Consider the following 22,197-nt stretch of genomic DNA (forward strand, 5'->3'; position numbering starts at 1 on the left):
TGTCATAACTATAACCACTTGGAAACCAAGAGACAAGGTAAAGATCTCACCAAAACTGGATGGCATACCTTGTGGTTTACCCCTTTTTGAATGTTTCTACAATTCCTCACAACCACATGAATTCTTTTATTACTCACTTTTCACTTTCCCAAAGCCATGTGCACTCTGAACCAATATACATTTGTTTATTAATTTATTTGTTTTCAAAATCTCCATTGATTTTGATCTATGAATTATGCTACAAAAATTCAAACATCTCTCACCTCTCTTCCTCTACGCACGTTAGCCATGGACCTTATGCATCATTCCTCCACTTTCATCCTCCCTTCCATTCCCGTTGACAACCACCACCCTCCTCTAACATACGCCCTTGTGGTTCTTAACCAGAGCCATATATAATCTTCAAGTTCGAGAACTAGGGGCTGCCGACGTCAAAATTAGAAGGCAATAGCCATACAGATTCGACGACCTCCCATCCAGGCCAACCATGACCTCAAACGACAAAAAATAGAATTGAAATAGAGTTGCGGCAGCAACATAAACAGGGCCGAAGAAGAAATTTCACTGTCAACCGAGGTTGTTCAGCACTGAACCAAGCCAGCTGAGCCTTCCCAAGTGAAGACTCAATCTTACCACGACCGGAAACAACCAAATCATGATGGTGGCGGCAAAAGAGATGAATTTCATGAAACACAAAATTCCAAGGGCAGCAACGAGCTTGGTCTTCAGTAAATAACAAAGTCTTCAATTATTCAACCAAATGAAGCTTCCTGAAAATAGATATAAAAAACTTAACTAAACTTAATTATTACACACTCTCATCTCTTTCATAATTGAGGAGTAGTTGGTTTAGGGTCTACATACAATAATGACATTAACAAGTGGCCATCATAATTGCTACGGGCCAAAACAGGTGGCCTTAATAATTATAATAACTTGGGTGTTACAATTCTCACCTCCTTAAAATAATTTCATCCTCGAAATTCATTCATGTCACTGAATTGCAGAAATAAAACTTCTATCAGTTCTTTCATATCTTCCAGTAGCTTTTACAGAAGTACGAATCCTACACTAATCCTTACCCAGTTGAGTATACATTTTCGTCAGAACTCTCCCTCATTTCAATAAAAGAATCCGAACGAAAATTTCATTAAAGAATCAATTCAGTCTTGGTCACAAAATAGGCTCATAGAGCAATAGCATATCCCAATTCAGTCTTGGTCACAAAATAGGCTCATAGAGCATTAGCATATCCCAATTTCATTACTAGAGTCGGGTCAGAATATCTCAGAATAGTAACTCTCACATGGCTCGTGTAGTACTCTACAGAATTTAGACAAACGTTACTAGTATTCCTTTATAAAATGATAGAGTCCTACCAGATGAAAACTTAGGTTTGCTCATTACAGATAGAGACTCAACCTTAGAGTTCCCGGCTTAGAGAAGTACGATTGTAGTCTAGGGGCATGTATTGATCAGACATCTTTTTGAAATTCGACCGGCCGATCTATCTTGAAAAATCTGACTCAACTATAGCTCTGATACCACTAAATGTAACCCCCTTAGACCGAGGCGGATAGCCTGATCCGATCTGGAGTGTCACATTAGGTCACCGGAGCGACCCACCGTAAAATAGCAGAAAATTTAAAACTTCTTATCAAAACATGTAAACTCATAAAATTATTTATAAATACAAAATAATAGTTATTAGTATTCGAAATAAACCAGATTTTCAGACTCATATATAAAATACAATATAATCTGCATGCCCCCTAATCACATGTACCATACTCTGCAAACAACGCTGGAAGATCTCCCTTACTGAATTCGATAAATGCACTAGTACAATTCTTTTAACCTGCAATGGTGAGTAATAGAGTGAGCTTCGGAAAGCTCAGTAATACAGAACTACCAGATGATGCTACATGACATGCAGATAAATGAGAAACCATAATTTCCTTATTGAATCAAATGTATACCAATTGCGGAATAATCTGGGGTTCCATTAGTAGTTCATCGAGTAGAAGCCATGAATCTCAGTTCATAAGAAACCTTTCATACTATCACGTTTTCATGAGGTCGAATAGGATACTTAGTGTGTTCCATCAGTACGATAAAACCATAATAGGCACACTAATCAAATGATAGTTCAGTAAAATCCCATAAACCATACTGTAGTAGATCTTTTTAAACTCATATTTTAAAGTCATCTTACAAAGAGTTAACCTAAGGGAACATCTTAGGGTCTGAGAGCTTACCCAAGATAGATTTTGGGGCCGTGGGGCCTATCTAAGAACACATCTTAGGGTCGTAGGGCCTACCCGAGAATAATCTCAGGGCCGCAGAGCCTACCTAAGAGTCACATTAGGTCCATAAAAATTTTCCAACTTGATCAGAGTTGTACTTTAGAAATTTGAATCTCCAAGATACAGTTTATATAATGATAAAAATCCATAAGCCATCACTGTTAAGTCGGTGCATACATAAAACAGTAACCATAGATTTCAGTGTACCAAATGTTAAAACAATAAAACAATTTTTCAAAATATAAGGAACACACTAGAAAATCCAAATATTTTTCAGATGTATTTTGTAGTTATCAATATGGATAACATGAACTTGTGCAATTTGATCGGATTCCAGTAATAAGATCTTATTGAAGAGAATCGATTTCTAACCGATCTAATCAGACATTTCAGATTGATACTTTAGAATTCTACTAAGTTTCCATGTGCAACATGAAAACGTTCAGGAACCTTTATACATAATAATTCTAAATTCAGATTTACTACGAGTGATTTCATTACCCAAACAATCAGGCTCATAGAGCATTAGCATATCCCAATTTCATTACTAGAGTCGGGTCAGAATATCTCAGAATAGTAACTCTCACATGGCTCGTGTAGTACTCTACAGAATTTAGACAGACGTTACTAGTATTCCTTTATAAAATGATAGAGTCCTACCAGATGAAAACTTAGGTTTGCTCATTACATATAGAGACTCAACCTTAGAGTTTCGGCTTAGAGAAGTACGATTGTAGTCTAGGGGCATGTATTGATCAGACATCTTTTTGAAATTCGACCGGCCGATCTATCTTGAAAAATCTGACTCAACTATAGCTCTGATACCACTAAATGTAACCCCCTTAGACCGAGGCGGATAGCCTGATCCGATCTGGAGTGTCACATTAGGTCACCGGAGCGACCCACCGTAAAATAGCAGAAAATTTAAAACTTCTTATCAAAACATGTAAACTCATAAAATTATTTATAAATACAAAATAATAGTTATTAGTATTCGAAATAAACCAGATTTTCAGACTCATATATAAAATACAATATAATCTGCATGCCCCCTAATCACATGTACCATACTCTGCAAACAACGCTGGAAGATCTCCCTTACTGAATTCGATAAATGCACTAGTACAATTCTTTTAACCTGCAATGGTGAGTAATAGAGTGAGCTTCGGAAAGCTCAGTAATACAGAACTACCAGATGATGCTACATGACATGCAGATAAATGAGAAACCATAATTTCCTTATTGAATCAAATGTATACCAATTGCGGAATAATCTGGGGTTCCATTAGTAGTTCATCGAGTAGAAGCCATGAATCTCAGTTCATAAGAAACCTTTCATACTATCACGTTTTCATGAGGTCGAATAGGATACTTAGTGTGTTCCATCAGTACGATAAAACCATAATAGGCACACTAATCAAATGATAGTTCAGTAAAATCCCATAAACCATACTGTAGTAGATCTTTTTAAACTCATATTTTAAAGTAATCTTACAAAGATTTAACCTAAGGGAACATCTTAGGGTCTGAGAGCTTACCCAAGATAGATTTTGGGGCCGTGGGGCCTATCTAAGAACACATCTTAAGGTCGTAGGGCCTACCCGAGAATAATCTCAGGGCCGCAGAGCCTACCTAAGAGTCACATTAGGTCCATAAAAATTTTCCAACTTGATCAGAGTTGTACTTTAGAAATTTGAATCTCCAAGATACAGTTTATACAATGATAAAAATCCATAAGCCATCACTGTTAAGTCGGTGCATCCATAAAACAGTAACCATAGATTTCAGTGTACCAAATGTTAAAACAATAAAACAATTTTTCAAAATATAAGGAACACACTAGAAAATCCAAATATTTTTCAGATGTATTTTGTAGTTATCAATATGGATAACATGAACTTGTGCAATTTGATCGGATTCCAGTAATAAGATCTTATTGAAGAGAATCGATTTCTAACCGATCTAATCAGACATTTCAGATTGATACTTTAGAATTCTACTAAGTTTCCATGTGCAACATGAAAACGTTCAGGAACCTTTATACATAATAATTCTAAATTCAGATTTACTACGAGTGATTTCATTACCCAAACAATCAGGGGTATTCAGTAATATACTTTGAATTCATAGAATTTCAACCCAATTGAACCAAATGAGGTATTCAGAATCTTTTCATTCTGCTTTACTTGCGTTTTCAAACATGACCGAAGTGATTTTAGATGAAAATATAGAATTAAAGATTCAAGTCATTTACAATCTATGACTATCGATCGTATTATCAAACAACTTAAGTTACACAACTCCTAAACTGATGCATGTCAACAAGTCAATTCATTATCCTTCTAATGTATTCACTCTTTAATACCATAATGCAGATCCATAGATCATCCCTATAATCATCGCTGAATAGATCTCCCAACTATCTTTATTTCATTTCCATGTTTCAACGATATCAGGAAATACGGACGTACTTGATTCATGGTTCATAACCCATATAGACAATTCATCATGTAAGTTCAACAATGTTTCCATACTCATCCAAATCACTTATTTAAACCTCATTCATTGAGGTTATTTAGTTCATTTAACAATCATGTCTATTCTTGTTACTTCAGAGTTTTCCAGAGTAATTCAGACGTTTCTGAATTCCAAATACATATTACATTTCCATTCAGTTCAATTTAGTCATATACTAGAGTCATTCTAGTATTCGTGATTGATTTATCTTGCAGATATCCATTACTTACTATCGAATATGCTCTAGCGTTGAGTTGAGTACTTCCAAAATTATCATCAATTCAAACTTGAGGAAATGAACAAGTATTCAAGTGGTTTCTATACCATTCAAGTATTGATACAACACTAGCATTGGTTGACCGGCTTAAGTTGTGTTCCATAATCTTTAAGAGCAGTACAACATCCATGTTTATTTGAATTTCTTAAATAAAACATAAGGGTATTTTGGTAATTTTGGTGCTCAGTGATCTTCCATTAATTTCAAAGCTTGATGATATCCATTCATTCCTGGCTTGGTGATATTCTTTAATCATTTCCATTACAGGGGTATTTTGGTCATGTCACAGATCTAGAATATTTCAATCATTTCCTTCAGTACGGTCTTATTATTTAATTCAAACTTATCACTTATGTCAGTCCCTTCGAACTATTCCGACAAAATATCACCATCGATAAATTATTATTCTTCATGTACTTACTCAAGTCAGAGATTTCTAGGTTAAATGCCTTCTCAGATGTTACTAACAGATTATCAAGAATTTTCCATACAAAAATAGGATCTCAACAATTCAAATCAATAATTTATTGGTTTAAAAACAAATTCTCATGTTACTTTCTCATTCAGAGTCAACTTGGACTATTTTTACCTCTCAAGGGCATTTTCATAATTTATTAACCAGATAATTTCGGTATTAACTCTTAACAAAAATAATTATACTTTAGAGATCAAATGGTTAATTGTTTTCCCGAACATTCTTTGATCTCGAAAATATTCCTTAACAGACTTCTAGTATCTTGTACAAACACTTTTGGGGTTAAAAACCAGTTATCCAAATTTTCTAAGCAAAACTAACATTTCTTTTGTACATCTTTAATTTTATCGGATCAATATATCTTTTCAGAGTTATTAACCAACTTCCAGGAACAATTATTATCATCTTACAACATAAGGGTATTTTCATAATTTTACCCTACCAGAGTATTCTCATAATTTCCCATCCAAGTACCTTTAACATTTAACCTTTGCTTCTATGCTACAAATCCATGATAATACCTTTATCACTAATCACTGAACTCATAATTTAATTCTAACAGTCCATTCATTTCTTATATCAGTCATCTGAGACATATTCATTTACCGAATTTTTACTGTATCCGAATCGTGTGCAGAACTTCATTAATTACACATATGAGACCAAACATTTTCATTCATACATTTACCAATACCAACATGTTCCATAAAGCATGAAAAAGTAGTAATGTATTACCTCGATTTCCGTGCAATACTGATCGACCATTAAATTCCATTCGAATGCCTCGATCTTGAAATCATCTTCTAATAATTCCTCAAATACATATCAATAGAAATTACATCAAAACAGAGCTTAATTCCAAAAAACAAATTGAATCGAGTGATTAATCAGTGAAAAAAAGCTTACCGAGTTTGAATTTGGCGAAACATACCTCAAAATTGAAACATCAACAAAACCCAAAATATTAGTCTTAATTTCCAGCTCAATAACTTGATTTCTAGCTTCCAATCTTTTTCTAACGAACACGGATAATTTATCGTACAAATACGGCTTCCAATAATTTTCCTTGCCATAAAAAAATAACTTATTAGAATCTAATTAATAATTTGGAAACCCAATTTGCATAACTAAAAACTTGGAGAGTTAGTAATATATAATTACTAACATCATGGACTAAATTGATCTTGTAAAAACTATTATGTCATAACTATAACCACTTGGAAACTAAGAGACAAGGTAAAAATTGGATGACATACCTTGTGGTTTACCCCTTTTTGAATGTTATCTACAATTCCTCACAACCACGTGAATTCTTTCATTACTCACTTTTCACTTTCCCAAAGCCATGTGCACTCTGAACCAGTATACATTTGTTTATTAATTTATTTGTTTTCAAAATCTCCATTGATTTTGATCTACGAATTATGCTACAAAAATTCAAACATTTCTCACCTCTCTTCCTCTACGCACATTAGCCATGGACCTTATGCATCATTCCTCCACTTTCATCCTCCCTTCCATTCCCGTCGACAACCACCGCCCTCCTCTAACATACGCCCTTGTGGTTCTTAACCAGAGCCATAATATAATCTTCAAGTTCGAGAACTAGGGGCTGCCGACGTCAAAATTAGAAGGCAATAGCCATACAGATCCGACGACCTCCCATCCAGGCCAGTCGTGACCTCAAACGACAAAAAAAATGGCAGAATTAAAACAGAGCTGCGGCAGCAACATAAACAGGACCGAAGGAGTTTCACTGTCAACCGAGGTTGTTCAGCACTGAACCAAGCCAGCCGAGCCTTCCCAAGTGAAGACTCGATCTTACCACGACCGGAAACAACCAAATCATGATGGTGGCGACAAAAGAGATGAATTTCATGAAACAAAAAATTTCGAGGGCAACAACGAGCTTGGTCTTCAGTAAATAACAAAGTCTTCAATTATTCAACCAAAGGAAGTTTCCTGAAAATAGATATAAAAAAACTGAAACCAAACTTAATTATTGCACACTCTCATCTCTTTCATAATTGAGGAGTAGTTGGCTTAGGGTCTACACACAATAATGCATTAACAAGTGGCCATCATAATTGCTACGGGCCAAAACAGGTGGCCTTAATAATTATAATAATTGGGTGTTACAATCCCTTACTCTTATTTGATAAGGATAGGATAATGATATACAAATAATATATTTCCAAGTTTAATTTCCATCTTTAAAGTTTAAATTTGACCTACAAAACGTAAGCAGAAAAACTCTAAACCCTAAACTTAAATACTCCATCTCGATCTATATATATATATATATATGGATGTCCGTATACGTATTAGATATACATATATCATATATGGGACGGAAGCACTTTAATTGGCACTTAGGTCTATCAAGCATTTTAGGGTGTATATAGTAATAATAGGATTACAAGAATAATTATGGGTAGAATGCCAGGGATGGATGTATTTAGGGGTTGCAGGGAAAACAAGTTTAGTTCCTTTAATATTTTTTTATCGAATGAATCTTAGTTCAATTTATTATTGTTGTTAATATAAAATACATGAGGATGTGGGTTCGAGTTTGTTTAAGTGTGCAATATAATTTATGGATAAGAAAAAGTATAAATAGTTTAGACATTATAAAAAAAATTATCTCAATTTTCAGAAATATTATGATAATTATTGTACTTTTTTTAATGTATATATCAATAAGTAAATACATAATATAAAAATAAATTTATAAGTCTTAATTATAATAATCTATAAAAAGTACATCATTAATTATAACTATAATCATAATTAACGTATTAAAAATAAACGAATTATTAAAATGCATATAAAAATTATAATTTAAAAGTATATCTATTGCTTCATACGAGAATTTATTTTTGTATTATCACTAATATTTTTAAATTAAGTATTGTAGAGGCACATTATAGAATTGACCTTCTCAATCATTTGATAAATAATAAAATTTAGGTTTATATTTTATTAAACTTATATTTTATTTAAAAATGATAAAAATAAAATAGAAATTAATCCAAAATTTAAAATTATATTTACAATCTATTTCCTTTTTCTTTTCTTTTTTACCTGAGGGGAGGAGAAGTGAATATTTACTCCTAATAAGTATTAAACCTACAATATAAGATAAGAGAGATGTTAACTAAGAATTTTTAATCAAAGGCGTTGGTAATGAAATAAATCAATTTAATATAAATAAAAATTTCATCAACATTTGCCTTGCGGACTTCAATTAGGTCTCCTTTTCAGGATGAATTAATAATACATGTAAATGGTCAACTCATCATTTTTGCTTCCTTTTCTTCAATGAGTTGGAAATTATGATTTGTTTGCACATTCTTCCCTTTATTGTAATGAGACTCTTCTGTACATTTGGGTCAATTTCTTCTTTTGGGCTTGCCCAGAAAAAGAAAGAAAAATGAGGTAATTGCCTAATTGACCCTTGAGATGAGGAATGATGATATAATTATCACTTTCTGAATAATCTGATGGGCAAACCATTCTGGGGAAGAGCAAAAGGATCATACTGTATCCACTGTTATTACCAACCATATGCCACCTGTACTTTGTGGTCAGATGATGGAGGATGACCATCATCTCCAGCTTGGCTATCTCATGGACTGAGTGGGTCCATTGGCTTGGGAGCCACCTGTTCAGACCATTCACCAAAACTATGCATGCATTAGCTGATATAATATCATAACAAGTTTACATTATAATAAACATGTATATTTAGAGGTGAAAAAAATTGAATTTTTTTATTCGATTCGATTAAATACTCATAATATATATATATATATATATATATTTTGTGCAAAGCTTACCTCGAATCTTGACTCTTGAGGGATCGAACTTTTCAGGATCTGGAAAGATGTCTGGGCTGTGGTGAATGTTTCTAAAAAGTGGCAACGCTTTCCATCCCTTTGGTATAAGATACCCTGAACCAATCATTCAACTATTAGCACAAATTGGTATTGCTGTATCTATGTATGTATGTGTGTATATATGTGTATGTATGTGGTAACTGACCATCATACTCAACATCTTCAACTGCTTCTCTGAAGGTAAAAGATAAAATGGAAGCAACTCTGAGTGTCTCCTGAATCACCCTCGACGTTAATGGCATCTTCTTTGTGTCTTCCCAACTCAGTTTCTGCCCTTCTTTACCTCTCATTATGGCCTCTTGTTCCTCCTGTAATGCAAAACCCATTCGAAACAATTCATCTTTGTGGGATGGGATATGGTGGATTAATTCAAGAGATGTAATAATCCTTACAGTGACGGCCTCAAGAACGGCGGGATTCTCTCCGAGATACTTGATTATCCACGCGAGTACGCTGGCGGTGGTGTCGCGAGCAGCAAAGATTACGCCGATGATGTTGTCGGTGATTTGTTCGTCGGTGAGCCCTTCTTCGTCACTCATGAAAGACTCGAGCAAGTCATTGCAATCCGCCTTCATTTGCTTCCTGATCGACATGATTTTCGCTACGATCCGAACAATCCTTTCCTCGCTTTCATCGATTTGTTGAAAAGTGTACCGGGAAGATCAATAGGCATCGAGTTGTATCCCTTCTCAAGAACGTAGTAATGCCGTTTTAGATCTTCACTGTAAACCACTTGATCTTTTCCAAATATCGACAGCAGCGCAACATTGAATGTGTACTGCAACAAGCCAACAATTTCACCGACAGATTGTTTAAAAAATCAGAAACAGGGGCAAGAAAAAACAGAGGAAAGGGACAGCTTATTGTTTTCATATCATGGAAAGTGGTTACGAGGCGGCCTTCCGATGAGTGGAGAGAATGTTGAGCGATGGATTCGATGTTGGGCATGAAAGCACGAAGAACAAGCTTCCTCAACTTGGCATGGTACTGTCCTCGGCTGAAAAAGATGGCTTCTCTGCCTAACATCCTCTCTTTACTTGCGGGGAATGTCGGGTGGAAGAGATGAGATGTGGTGAGCAGCACGAATTTCGCAGCTTCGGGACTGGAAATCATCCCACAAGGACACCCTAGTATGTGTGTCTTGAATATGGAGCCGTACCTGTTACAAAATGAAAACAAAACACTTAAACTATATACTCGAGTTCGAACAGATACATCATTCGTAAAGGTAGGTTGTGAATAGATTAAAAATTTTGAATAGATATTATCTTGGTTATTTTGTTGCTTGGAAGCAAAGAAGACGTTTGGGTTTTGGGAGTATAGGTGGAAGGTTTCACCGATGTAAGGCCAACCATTCCGGGAGGGAGCGGTGGTTGCCGGCGATTGGATTTGAAGAAACTACGAAGATAAGGGAAGAGGGAGATGAAGAAGATTGAAGCAAAGAAAGAGAAGATGAAATGGAATGCCATTACGGATGTTAGAGTTGGGAGTTGAGAGATGAAGTATGTATGTATATATATATAGGGTAAAGAGTTGAATCCCACAGAGGGCCAGCTCATTGTTGGTCTTATATATATATAGGGTAAAGAGTTGAATCCACAGAGGGCCAGCTCATTGTTGGTCTTAAGTACTTATTAAATAAATTTATTAATTAAATAATCTTTAATAACTAGAATTATACTAAAATCCAATTTAATTATCAATTAGAATTCGAGTCAATATCTAATAATCTCCCCCTTTACACAAATTTCATTTACGTATTGGTCTTTAAATCTTCAACAACTTCAATTCTTACGTTGAGTCCTATGACTATTAAAAGTTATAAAATGATCATCTAACTATTAATATATTCTAAACTCATAATTTTTCGTTAAAATTTACGATATTTTGAGTTTGATGTTAACATATTTATTATAATATGATAAAATTTGATCTTAGAACTGTTTTAGCTGTATTTTATGGATCAACTATTCGTTTACACTATGTAATCAAGTTTATGTTTGAAACATTATACCGTTGAGTCAATGCTTGAAAGCAACGATGATGTTGATAGACATCATTAAAATATGATTTTATCATTTTTCAGTCGATATGTTTACGTCTAGCTCAGACATCTGTTAATTTAAACAAAAAATAATAAATTTAAAATATATTAATAATCAATTAATATTTTATAATTTATAATAATAGAGAAATTCAATAAAATAATATTTTATAATAAAAAATTGTTTTGTAACTTTTCCCGGCGGCAGGGGTGGGCTTGCTGGGGCAGGTGAGCTCTTCTTCTATTTGATACATAGAGCAATTAAATGAAATTTGATCTAAAGTTCTCTTAAAATCAGAGCCAGAGACTGATGAACTATTTACAAACAAATCAAATCTCATTTGCATCCTGAACTGTTCAAAGCCGAAGAGATCAAGAAATCGATAATCGTTTGCGATTGGTTAAGCAATTAGGTCAAACCCATCTAAGATGGGAGGATGGAGGAACGCTGTTCAAGAAGCTGTTGGGTCCAAACCCCTCTTTCTGACCATATACGCCTCTGTTTTAGTGGGGATAGTGGTGTCTGCCTTTTTCGTTTTTTCCGCTATTTACTCTCCAGTCGCTTCCACCGCTCTATCTCTTCTTCTTGGCTTTCCACCCCTCCTCTCTCCCAAAGTAGGCTACATTTTCCCTTTTCTTTTATTTAAGCTGCTATTGTTCCTTTTGTTGTTTTCAATGCAAATGTTTGAGCACAATGTTATTAGAGTTGAGTAACATCATATTCATTACCGGGTCCTTGTAAAAAATGAAGCTTTGCGATTGATTAGCAAAAAACAAAAAACAGAAAAACAGAGCCCAATTTGGTTGTATCACCTTAACTTGTATGTTACAATAGTTTCTCTGTTGCATATTGTTTATGATGATGGCTGCATCACCTTTGCTCATTTAGCGTTTCATGATTCTCTTAACTTGGCTGATATCCTCAACTCTATACGAACAGATGGGGTTTCTCTTTCCAGCAACATTTCTCTGCCATTACAGCCTAGGAGCAACATGTTGAGACCTATTTGGGAGGCCCCGCCTCGTACTTCGAAAATGCCTCGTTTAAAGTCGTTTAGACTAACTAAAGAACTGGTCAGACAAAGGGCAAACGATAATGTCATCATTGTCACCTTTGGTAACTTTGCTTTTATGGATTTCATCCTTACTTGGGTTAAACACTTGACGGATCTTGGTGTTTCTAATCTTCTTGTTGGTAAGTTGTTAAATCTTCTGGCAGTTACGCGACTTGAAATTGTGCTTAAAACTGGACAATGAGTTGGAATTGTTGTAATTTAGGGGCTATGGACGTCAAACTACTGAAGGCTTTGTATTGGAAAGGTATACCAGTCTTTGATATGGGCAGCCGTATTAGCACAGATGATGTAGGCTGGGGTAGTCCTACATTTCATAAAATGGGGAGAGAGAAAGTCTTGCTTATAAATGCCATACTCCCTTTTGGTGTTGAGCTATTGATGTGCGATACAGACATGATGTGGCTGAAGGTACTATTCCATTTTTTTATTTGATACTTAGCATTATTACTATTCTATGTTTGTTACTTGTTTGTTCTCCTCTAGCTCAAGTGTTTCTTTATTGTTTATATTACACTTGCCATTGTTATGATTGTTTCATTTTTCAACTCTAAAGTAGATACTTTAGATTTTATTGGACTTTTATCATAATTTGGAAGAATATAGATTTCTTTGATTCTGTGAGAACTAAAATTTTAGTGATAATATTAGCTGTTCCTAGGTGTTGTGCTCCTTAATTTTTTTTATTTTCATTATCTGTGTTTTATTTTCATATATACATGTATATATACATTTTTTTATAAAATGGAAACTCAATGTGATTTCTCATTGTATTTTGCTGCATGATCCTTTATAGTCACTCAGAAGATATACATGAAAATCATACTTCATATTTAATGTTCCTTTAACAGGATCCACTTCCATATCTTGCTCGATACCCAGACGCAGACGTCTTAACTTCAAGTGACCAAGTTGTGCCAACAGTTGTTGACGATAGATTGGCTGACTGGAAACTTGGTAAACATATGTTTCAAGAAGAATTTCTTTTCATCTGCTTATCTTTTTCTCAAGTTGTGCCCACACAGTAGTATTTTTATTGGAGACCTGTCCTCTTCGTTTTTATTATACTATGTTACTTATGCATTCTATCAGTGCACTAGTTAGACAACTATTTTTCATATTTATCACTTTCTTATTTTAACCCATTTATGGCTGTTATTGTAACTCCTCTGGTTAAAACTGAATCCTTTCATGAAACAGTTGGTGCTGCCTATAATATAGGAATTTTCCACTGGCGTCCAACCGAGCCTGCAATAAAACTGGCAAAAGAGTGGATGGATATGCTTTTAGCTGATGATAAGATATGGGATCAGAATGGATTTAATGATCTTGTACATAGGCAGACAGGGCCAGCTGTTGATGATGATAGTGGACTTTTTTATGCTTACGATGGGAATCTCAAGCTGGGAATTCTGCCAGAAAGTATATTTTGTAGTGGACACACTTATTTTGTTCAGGTAAGATCTTTATGCTAGTGCTCAGCAATTTAGATAGTCTCATCCCGTTTTCATTTTACTGATTTTGTTAAATTTAGTCTCTTTGCTTATATATTTTACATGTATGTCCTGTTGAACTTTAATTATCTTGCTTGTACTTGTTAACGAGTAGCTGCATATGTTATGCGCCAAGCTTGTCTTAAGCCCTAATGCTTTTGGCAGGCTATGTATCAGCAATTAAGGCTGGAGCCTTATGCAGTGCACACTACATTCCAGTATGCCGGTACTGAAGGGAAGCGTCATCGACTGCGGGAAGCCATGGTTTTCTATGATCCACCAGAATACTATGATGCTCCTGGTAATTTTGTACCAGCTATGATGTTAGTAGCTATATTAGTATTATATGTTTTCTAGAAAAATATAAATCATCAGGTATTTCTGTGCCTGCTGTTCTGTAGATTTGATGTCAGGATCCCTTTTATCTCAAAATTGATCTATAGCTTTAGATAATTACAGTTTAAGACAGTTTTTTCACCATGCTGGCTTTGTTATATTTATCAATTTGATATGAAAATGCTAAAGTTTTCAATCATGTAAGGTGAAGGGATCTATCCCATATGGATTATAGTCATCAAACATTTGCAACATGGGCATTTTAGGATGAAGGAAATGGTCCATGTAACATAAAGTATGGATACATTATTGTTCTATTTCTCCTTGGATATGTCAGGGTTAAGACTTCATAGGACAGAGGATTTGTGTGTACTGATTCTCCACAACTCATGAAGTACATAATTCCACAGCTATTCCTGTAGCTAAATATAGGATGCTTTTCTTATATTAATATACCTCCTATCATAATTTCATGTGTTGGTTAAGATTGGGTGCTGAATGAACTATCACCAAGTTTATCGGGGGAATTTTGAATTTTATACTGAATAAACACATTTTAACTTCTATCTTCAATCCCATTTCAAACAAATGGGGCAGTATTGCCTACAGCGAGTTCAACTTTTCAAACAATGAAGATCAAGTCAATGAAATTTGGATCTTGACATTTTCTTTAAAGACATCTATTTCATGATTTATGCTGCACGCTAACTTATTGAAGGAACTATGCAGGAGGATTCTTGTCATTTAAACCTTCTATTCCTAAGAGATTGTTACTGGATGGGGAGCATAACCTCAAATCACACTTTTCTCTTATTAATTACCAAGTATGTATGATTTACTTTAGAACTAGCATCTGCAGTGTAAATCCTCTGTGGTTATTCATATAATTTATGTTTTTGAAAATTTTCTTCAGATGAAACAAATAAGGTCAGCACTTGCTATCGCTTCAGTCTTGAACCGTACGCTGGTGAGAACTCTAAGATTGCAGAGATATTGTCTTAAGACTTTGTGATTACTTTTATTGATGAATTTCGAGAGTGTTTTTCATCCAAAAGAAACTGAGCCAAATTATTAAAGTGGTTTCTAAAAGATTCTTTCTTACACCCTTAAAGTAGGAGTTTTAACCTGATTTACTTGTGCCTAGTGGTAACAAAAGTAATCGAGGAAAATGATTTATAATTTAAAAGTTCCTCATACCAATGAACCAATGAAATCTGTTGTGCATGCAGTTTCTCATTGTTTGGTGAAAATTCTCTTATACATTCCAAATGTAAACTTGGGGTTTTGCATTTGTACAAGGTTATCTATTCATCTTTTTACTTCTCACTGTAAATTTCAGGTTATGCCTCCACTATGGTGCAGGTTGGATAGGCTGTGGTTTCCACATCCTGGAGCTCTGGTGGGGTCAATGACTAGACAACCTTTTCTCTGCCCTTTGGACCATGTTTTTGAGGTACATTTTAGTTGATTGTGAGAATCATTAGGCATTTTTCTTGTTTCTCCTGTAACTCTCCTTTGCATGTTGTCCCAGTTTTTTCACCCTCTTTTTATCTGTGAATCCATGAAATTAACCAATATCTCTTTAAATTACAGCATAAAATGCAAGGAGCTGTGGAAAGAGCTGCACTAGGCATTCTCATGGACTTTTAGTTTACTGATTAAAATGCTTAATGTCATGTTTCACTTTCATTGGACAAGCTACCTTCTTTTATCACCATTTAAAGATATGATACGATGATTAAGGATTGTCAGATGAATGTTGCGGTTAGAGGTTTAAAGTTTCTTCTCTTCTAGTAGGCAAGGGTGGCTTGTTGCAGTGCAAATCAACAGTTGAATCTAAGTTCAGAACAGTCCTGAGAACTCATCCTGGGTTTCTGTTTTTGAGTGTTTTGGGAGGTGTGAAGTGAGCATAGTTATGATCATAATGCACATTACCAACTTCTTATCAACTCCTTTGTCATCTTATTTATAATTTTATTCTACAGTCACGTAGTTATCTTCTGGCTGGTTCACACTTCTTTTCTCAATGAATATCAATATTTGAAGGGTTTTTTTCCATCTTTAGAAAAAGGGTTCAAGTCTGGGTATATTTAATTGACTCAAGAACCAATTAGATCTACAACTAAAAGATGTGGTTCATTTAGTCCATGAGTCTTCTGATTGAGCTCCACTTCTTCAGAGTTCTATCATGAGAAGATGCCTTTTTATTTCGAGCATGAAAACTTATAATTCTGAGGAATACAGTATCCATTGGTGTAGGTGAATGTAATGTTGCAAGATCTTCCAGTGGAGGAATTTGGTCCTGCAATCAACATCAGAGAATACTCTCTTTTCAACAATCCACTATTACCCAACAGGTAAATTAATACCAGTGATATAGACTAAATTGTTTATTTTCTATGTTTTCCTCCTTGAAACTTTAGTTTGAGATGTTGTTTCAGGTAAAAGAGTCGTGGCTTGATGTTCAGCTTTGTAAAGAAGGAAGTAAAGATTGCCATGCATCAAACAACACAAGTCAACCAGGTCTTTTAAGATTTCCTAAACACAGCAGTGAAGAAATGGTATGGCAGATTCTTTATTTTCTGCTCTGAAATATCTTTTTCATAGGGAAGCAATCACTTCGTATGTTTTTGTTGAAATAGATCCTTTGTAGTGATTAGTTTTATGGTAAGATCCTATGTTTCTCCGACTCTTCATTTGTCTTGAAGTACCCCTGACACCTGTGTCTAACATGGGTAGGGGATATGACCTACTAAAGACTCCAAATACATGAAAAAACTTGAAAACGAATGGACATACCCGTGTCGGACAAATACCCGTAACTGACTCACAAATTCTTTTGTCGAAGTAACACAAGTAAGAGCTTTGTTGATTAAAATTTTGGTTTGCTTAATATTATGAGGTGTACTTTTCATTCATTTAATCACTAGTCCTAGTTTAGTTTGGTGAATAAGTAGTAAAAGTTGTAAAGCAGCTCCTGCTGGAAAATTGCTATAAGTTAGCTGGGTTGTATGTTATCCTATGTGACCAAGTCACTGTGAAGGTATTAGTGCTCTTTATCATACTATTCACAATTTCTTAATAAAATCAGATGTTAGCATTGTTGGCTTGGTGTTGACCTCGTTGAATTCTGATTCAAAATTACAGTTGAAGACGGTGTTCTCTTCGTTCAAGGATGTTAAAGTCATTCAATTCTCTTCTATGCAAGATGCTTTTCATGGTTTCACAGACAAGGCAAGTCTTTTCATCAAGCTGCTACTTTCTGCTTCCATTGTTTCATCTTTCATGTTAATATACGTCTTAGATATGTATGTTATACTAATAGATTCGAATGATATGTTATATTTACACTCAGACGAGAGAGGAGAAATTCAGGAATCGTGTAAAGCGGTATGTAGGTATATGGTGCTGTGTAGACTACCACATTCCCGGACACATATACTACGACATGTATTGGGACGAAAAACCAGGTTGGAAACCTGTTCCACCTCAAACCCCAGAGGATGATCATCTGCCTTTGTGAAGCCCTCACTTCACCATTCACCAAAATGTAGCCGAGTTTCGGTCTCGGGAAATAGAAAAAGAAAGAGCGAGAGAGAGAGATCTGTTCAAAGCTGCTATCGCTCCCTACAGTCTTCCAGAACCAAGAATGTTGTATTCATAGGTTAAAGATGGGATGAGGCTTGTGTTAGTATCAGTATTAGCAGTAGTGTTCAGACTGGATAATAGATGTTCGGAGTCTGAAATTTGAAATAGTGAAGGGCTGATGTGTTGTTCACCCCATTGATGATAAATTTTCTAAATTTAACTTTTCTGAGCTGTAATTTATTCGTTGGCGAATTCGAATAAAAGGAAAATGAAGCTAATGATTCGTAGATCTCTGCCAAAGGACCTTACGTTTCATGGCTGGCTAAGCTTATAACCTGCTTTCATGAGATGATGTGATGCGTGCATTTTCTATCAAAGGGGAATTAAAAAAATTAACAAGAAAAAAATAAAAAAATTTGATCATCTCGAGAGGATCAATCTCCAAACAATTGCGGCGCCTGTGCCCTAAGGGAGGTAGGCTCAGGTTATTATACATACAGGTGCGGCGCGTATGCCCGAAGGATATCTATGTCCCAAGCAAAGCAGTAGTAGCACTATTACTAGCACACACCTGCTCTGTTTTATTATCGGTTTCCCACAAGCATAACGGAAGCTTCAAATCCCCAGATAACTAAAACAGTATTTGATTTCTTCTTGGTAAGATCCTATGTTTCTCCGACTCTTCATTTGTCTTGAAGTACCCCTGACACCTGTGTCTAACATGGGTATGGGATATGACCTACTAAAGACTCCAAATACATGAAAAAACTTGAAAACGAATGGACATACCCGTGTCGGACAAATACCCGTAACTGACTCACAAATTCTTTTGTCGAAGTAACACAAGTAAGAGCTTTGTTGATTAAAATTTTGGTTTGCTTAATATTATGAGGTGTACTTTTCATTCATTTAATCACTAGTCCTAGTTTAGTTTGGTGAATAAGTAGTAAAAGTTGTAAAGCAGCTCCTGCTGGAAAATTGCTATAAGTTAGCTGGGTTGTATGTTATCCTATGTGACCAAGTCACTGTGAAGGTATTAGTGCTCTTTATCATACTATTCACAATTTCTTAATAAAATCAGATGTTAGCATTGTTGGCTTGGTGTTGACCTCGTTGAATTCTGATTCAAAATTACAGTTGAAGACGGTGTTCTCTTCGTTCAAGGATGTTAAAGTCATTCAATTCTCTTCTATGCAAGATGCTTTTCATGGTTTCACAGACAAGGCAAGTCTTTTCATCAAGCTGCTACTTTCTGCTTCCATTGTTTCATCTTTCATGTTAATATACGTCTTAGATATGTATGTTATACTAATAGATTCGAATGATATGTTATATTTACACTCAGACGAGAGAGGAGAAATTCAGGAATCGTGTAAAGCGGTATGTAGGTATATGGTGCTGTGTAGACTACCACATTCCTGGACACATATACTACGACATGTATTGGGAAGAAAAACCAGGTTGGAAACCTGTTCCACCTCAAACCCCAGAGGATGATCATCTGCCTTTGTGAAGCCCTCACTTCACCATTCACCAAAATGTAGCCGAGTTTCGGTCTCGGGAAATAGAAAAAGAAAGAGCGAGAGAGAGAGATCTGTTCAAAGCTGCTATCGCTCCCTACAGTCTTCCAGAACCAAGAATGTTGTATTCATAGGTTAAAGATGGGATGAGGCTTGTGTTAGTATCAGTATTAGCAGTAGTGTTCAGACTGGATAATAGATGTTCGGAGTCTGAAATTTGAAATAGTGAAGGGCTGATGTGTTGTTCACCCCATTGATGATAAATTTTATAAATTTAACTTTTTTCAGCTGTAATTTATTCGTTGGCGAATTCGAATAAAAGGAAAATGAAGCTAATGATTCGTAGATCACTACCAAAGGACCTTACGTTTCATGGCTGGCTAAGATTATAACCTGCTTTCATGAGATGATGTGATGCGTGCATTTTCTATCAAAGGGGAATTAAAAAAATTAACAAGAAAAAAATAAAAAAATTTGATCATCTCGAGAGGATCAATCTCCAAACAATTGCGGCGCCTGTGCCCTAAGGGAGGTAGGCTCAGGTTATTATACATACAGGTGCGGCGCGTATGCCCGAAGGATATCTATGTCCCAAGCAAAGCAGTAGTAGCACTATTACTAGCACACACCCTGCTATCTGTTTTATTATTCGGTTTCCCACAAGCATAACGGAAGCTTCAAATCCCCAGATAACTAAAACAGTATTTGATTTCTTCTTATATCAGAGGGAAAATGGCCGACCGCTTGACGCGTATTGCCATCGTCAGCTCCGATCGTTGCAAGCCTAAAAAATGCCTCCAAGAGTGCAAGAAGAGCTGCTCTGTTGTTAAAACCAGTAATCTTTACTCTTTTTCTTTTTCTCCCTGTTCGCGGATATTAGTTGAGGTAATCTAATTTTGCCTTATTAGAATTGAGTTTATGAATTCGTTTTTCAGGTAATTAATTAATTATTTAATTTATTTTGACGAATGATGTTGGTTTGATGTTACGACACTTATTATACATGTAATTTTTGGCACAAGTTTTGCCTTTTGGAAGTTGTTAATGCTTAAACACTTATCATTGAGCTTTTCACTGTCTTTCTAGCCCGTGTGTCTTGTTTATTATGTGTTATATTTCAGCAAATTATCGCACTTTTGTTACTCTATATACAGGGAAGTTATGTATTGAGGTTAGTGCTGCCTCAAAGATTGCTTTCATCTCTGAGGAGTTATGCATTGGTTGTAGTATCCGTGTCAAGGTTTGTAATTTTACTCTCGTATCTTAAAAGTACATGTCACTTTAGTTGAATGTCTGGTCTTCTCATGCAGAACTGTCCATTTAAAGCAATTCAGATCATCAACTTACCTAGAGATTTGGATAAAGACACAACCCATCGATATGGCCCCAATACTTTCAAATTACACAGGTATGTTCATTCATGCTTTTTCCTGCAAGATTTTGTAGCTTTCCTTTTCCTTTCTTTCCCACTTCTGTTTGAGATGGTTTTAAATTGCAATTTTAGGTTACCAGTTCCGAGGCCTGGGCAAGTTCTTGGCCTGGTTGGAACCAATGGCATTGGGAAATCAACAGCCCTTAAAGTTCTAGCAGGGAAACTGAAACCAAACTTGGGTCGTTTCAATGTAATTCTCTGTGGCCTTGGTTCTTTGATTGCTCCTTATGAATGTTAATTCTTTACATATTTGGGCAATCTATTTGCAGAACCCTCCTGATTGGCAGTAAATCTTTACCTATTTTCGAGGACCTGAGTTACAGAATTATTTTACTCGCATCCTGGAAGATAACCTCAAGGTGATTCTTTACATAAGATTTTGGTTCTACATCTTCAAGTCCTGTCTTTATATATATATAAAGACATATTTCTGTTGGGGAGGTTACGAGAATTTAATGAATGGCAGAGCTCCAATGTTGTCAAGGCATTCTTTATTCATCTTGCTAGTTTGTTTCAGAGTTCTCCTGAAAACTTAAAAAGTTAGGTTATTCAATGAGTTGGGGCAAAACCAACTTCTAACCTTGATTTTAATATTTGTTCCATGAAATAAACAATATGTGATAATCAATGCAAGTCTAAAAAATAGTCTAATTGTTGCCATTTTGTTTCTTCTACTTTAACCATACTCCCAGCATTGTACAAGTCCCTATCTTGTTCCATTGAGCATCCCTGGAGTAAAATTTATGCAATTTGAAGTTTTGAACCAGTTTTGTGCTGTTAAGATAGTAATAGTTGAATGATCACCTGGAAATGGATTGTTCCTCTTACTTGTGATATACAGCTACAGATACTGAACAATGGACACTAATGTGTTTGATGAATATAGAAACTTTGAGAATTGTCCTGCAATTGCCTTGTTTCCCTTGATAATTTGGATCGAATATTTAAGTTTCAATTTAACTTTTAATTTTCGCAATTAAGACAATCGAGAAATTAAATTTGGTACCGAAAGGGCAGTATAAGGGTGTTAATCCTTCCTTGACTGTAATCAACTCCTGAATCCGATACGTTTATGGTAAAACGCAGATCATGTAAGATGGTAAGTTAAAGTGTACGGTCAACCTAATTTCTTAAAAAAATGATCGGTGGCGGTTCTAACATGTTTATTTAAGTCGAAGTCCGATTCGGGTCTACCCGAAAGACGGTTACGACAATAGTGTATGAGGGGAAGCCCTCA

General features: G+C 35.3%; 2 protein-coding genes and 2 pseudogenes across 2 annotated transcripts; 3 read left to right on the forward strand and 1 right to left on the reverse strand.

The window, feature by feature from the left end:
• Positions 1-8,862: 8,862 nt before the first annotated feature.
• Positions 8,863-10,951, reverse strand: LOC120141929 (annotated as a pseudogene).
• An 826-nt stretch (positions 10,952-11,777) lies between these two features.
• LOC120141928 lies at positions 11,778-18,264 on the forward strand (annotated as a pseudogene).
• A 779-nt stretch (positions 18,265-19,043) lies between these two features.
• LOC120141912 (arabinosyltransferase XEG113-like) lies at positions 19,044-19,824 on the forward strand (the record flags this gene model as incomplete). Its single annotated transcript, XM_039156674.1, has 2 exons — positions 19,044-19,232; positions 19,354-19,824. Coding segments are annotated over 2 exons (357 nt in total), but the record flags the coding sequence as incomplete, so codon positions are not given.
• Positions 19,825-20,204: 380 nt separating this feature from the next.
• Positions 20,205-21,390, forward strand: LOC120141927 (ABC transporter E family member 2-like). Its single transcript, XM_039156687.1, has 5 exons — positions 20,205-20,363; positions 20,683-20,768; positions 20,839-20,936; positions 21,033-21,150; positions 21,230-21,390. Exons 1-5 carry the CDS (start codon positions 20,261-20,263, stop codon positions 21,248-21,250), a joined length of 426 nt encoding a protein of 141 aa, XP_039012618.1. The 5' UTR covers positions 20,205-20,260; the 3' UTR covers positions 21,251-21,390.
• Positions 21,391-22,197: the final 807 nt, after the last annotated feature.

This window comes from Hibiscus syriacus, unplaced genomic scaffold, assembly GCF_006381635.1.
Source record: "Hibiscus syriacus cultivar Baekdansim isolate YM2019G1 unplaced genomic scaffold, ASM638163v2 tig00110816_pilon, whole genome shotgun sequence".
NCBI classification, from domain to species: domain Eukaryota; kingdom Viridiplantae; phylum Streptophyta; class Magnoliopsida; order Malvales; family Malvaceae; genus Hibiscus; species Hibiscus syriacus.

Excerpts from the sequence above, each read along its gene's own strand:
- LOC120141927 (XM_039156687.1), top strand. The coding sequence starts at position 20,261 with ATGGCCGACCGCTTGACGCGTATTGCCATCGTCAGCTCCGATCGTTGC. Across the intron at positions 20,769-20,838 it reads GTTGTAGTATCCGTGTCAAG|AACTGTCCATTTAAAGCAAT; the intron begins GTTTGTAATTTT and ends CTTCTCATGCAG. Across the intron at positions 21,151-21,229 it reads CAAACTTGGGTCGTTTCAAT|AACCCTCCTGATTGGCAGTA; the intron begins GTAATTCTCTGT and ends ATCTATTTGCAG.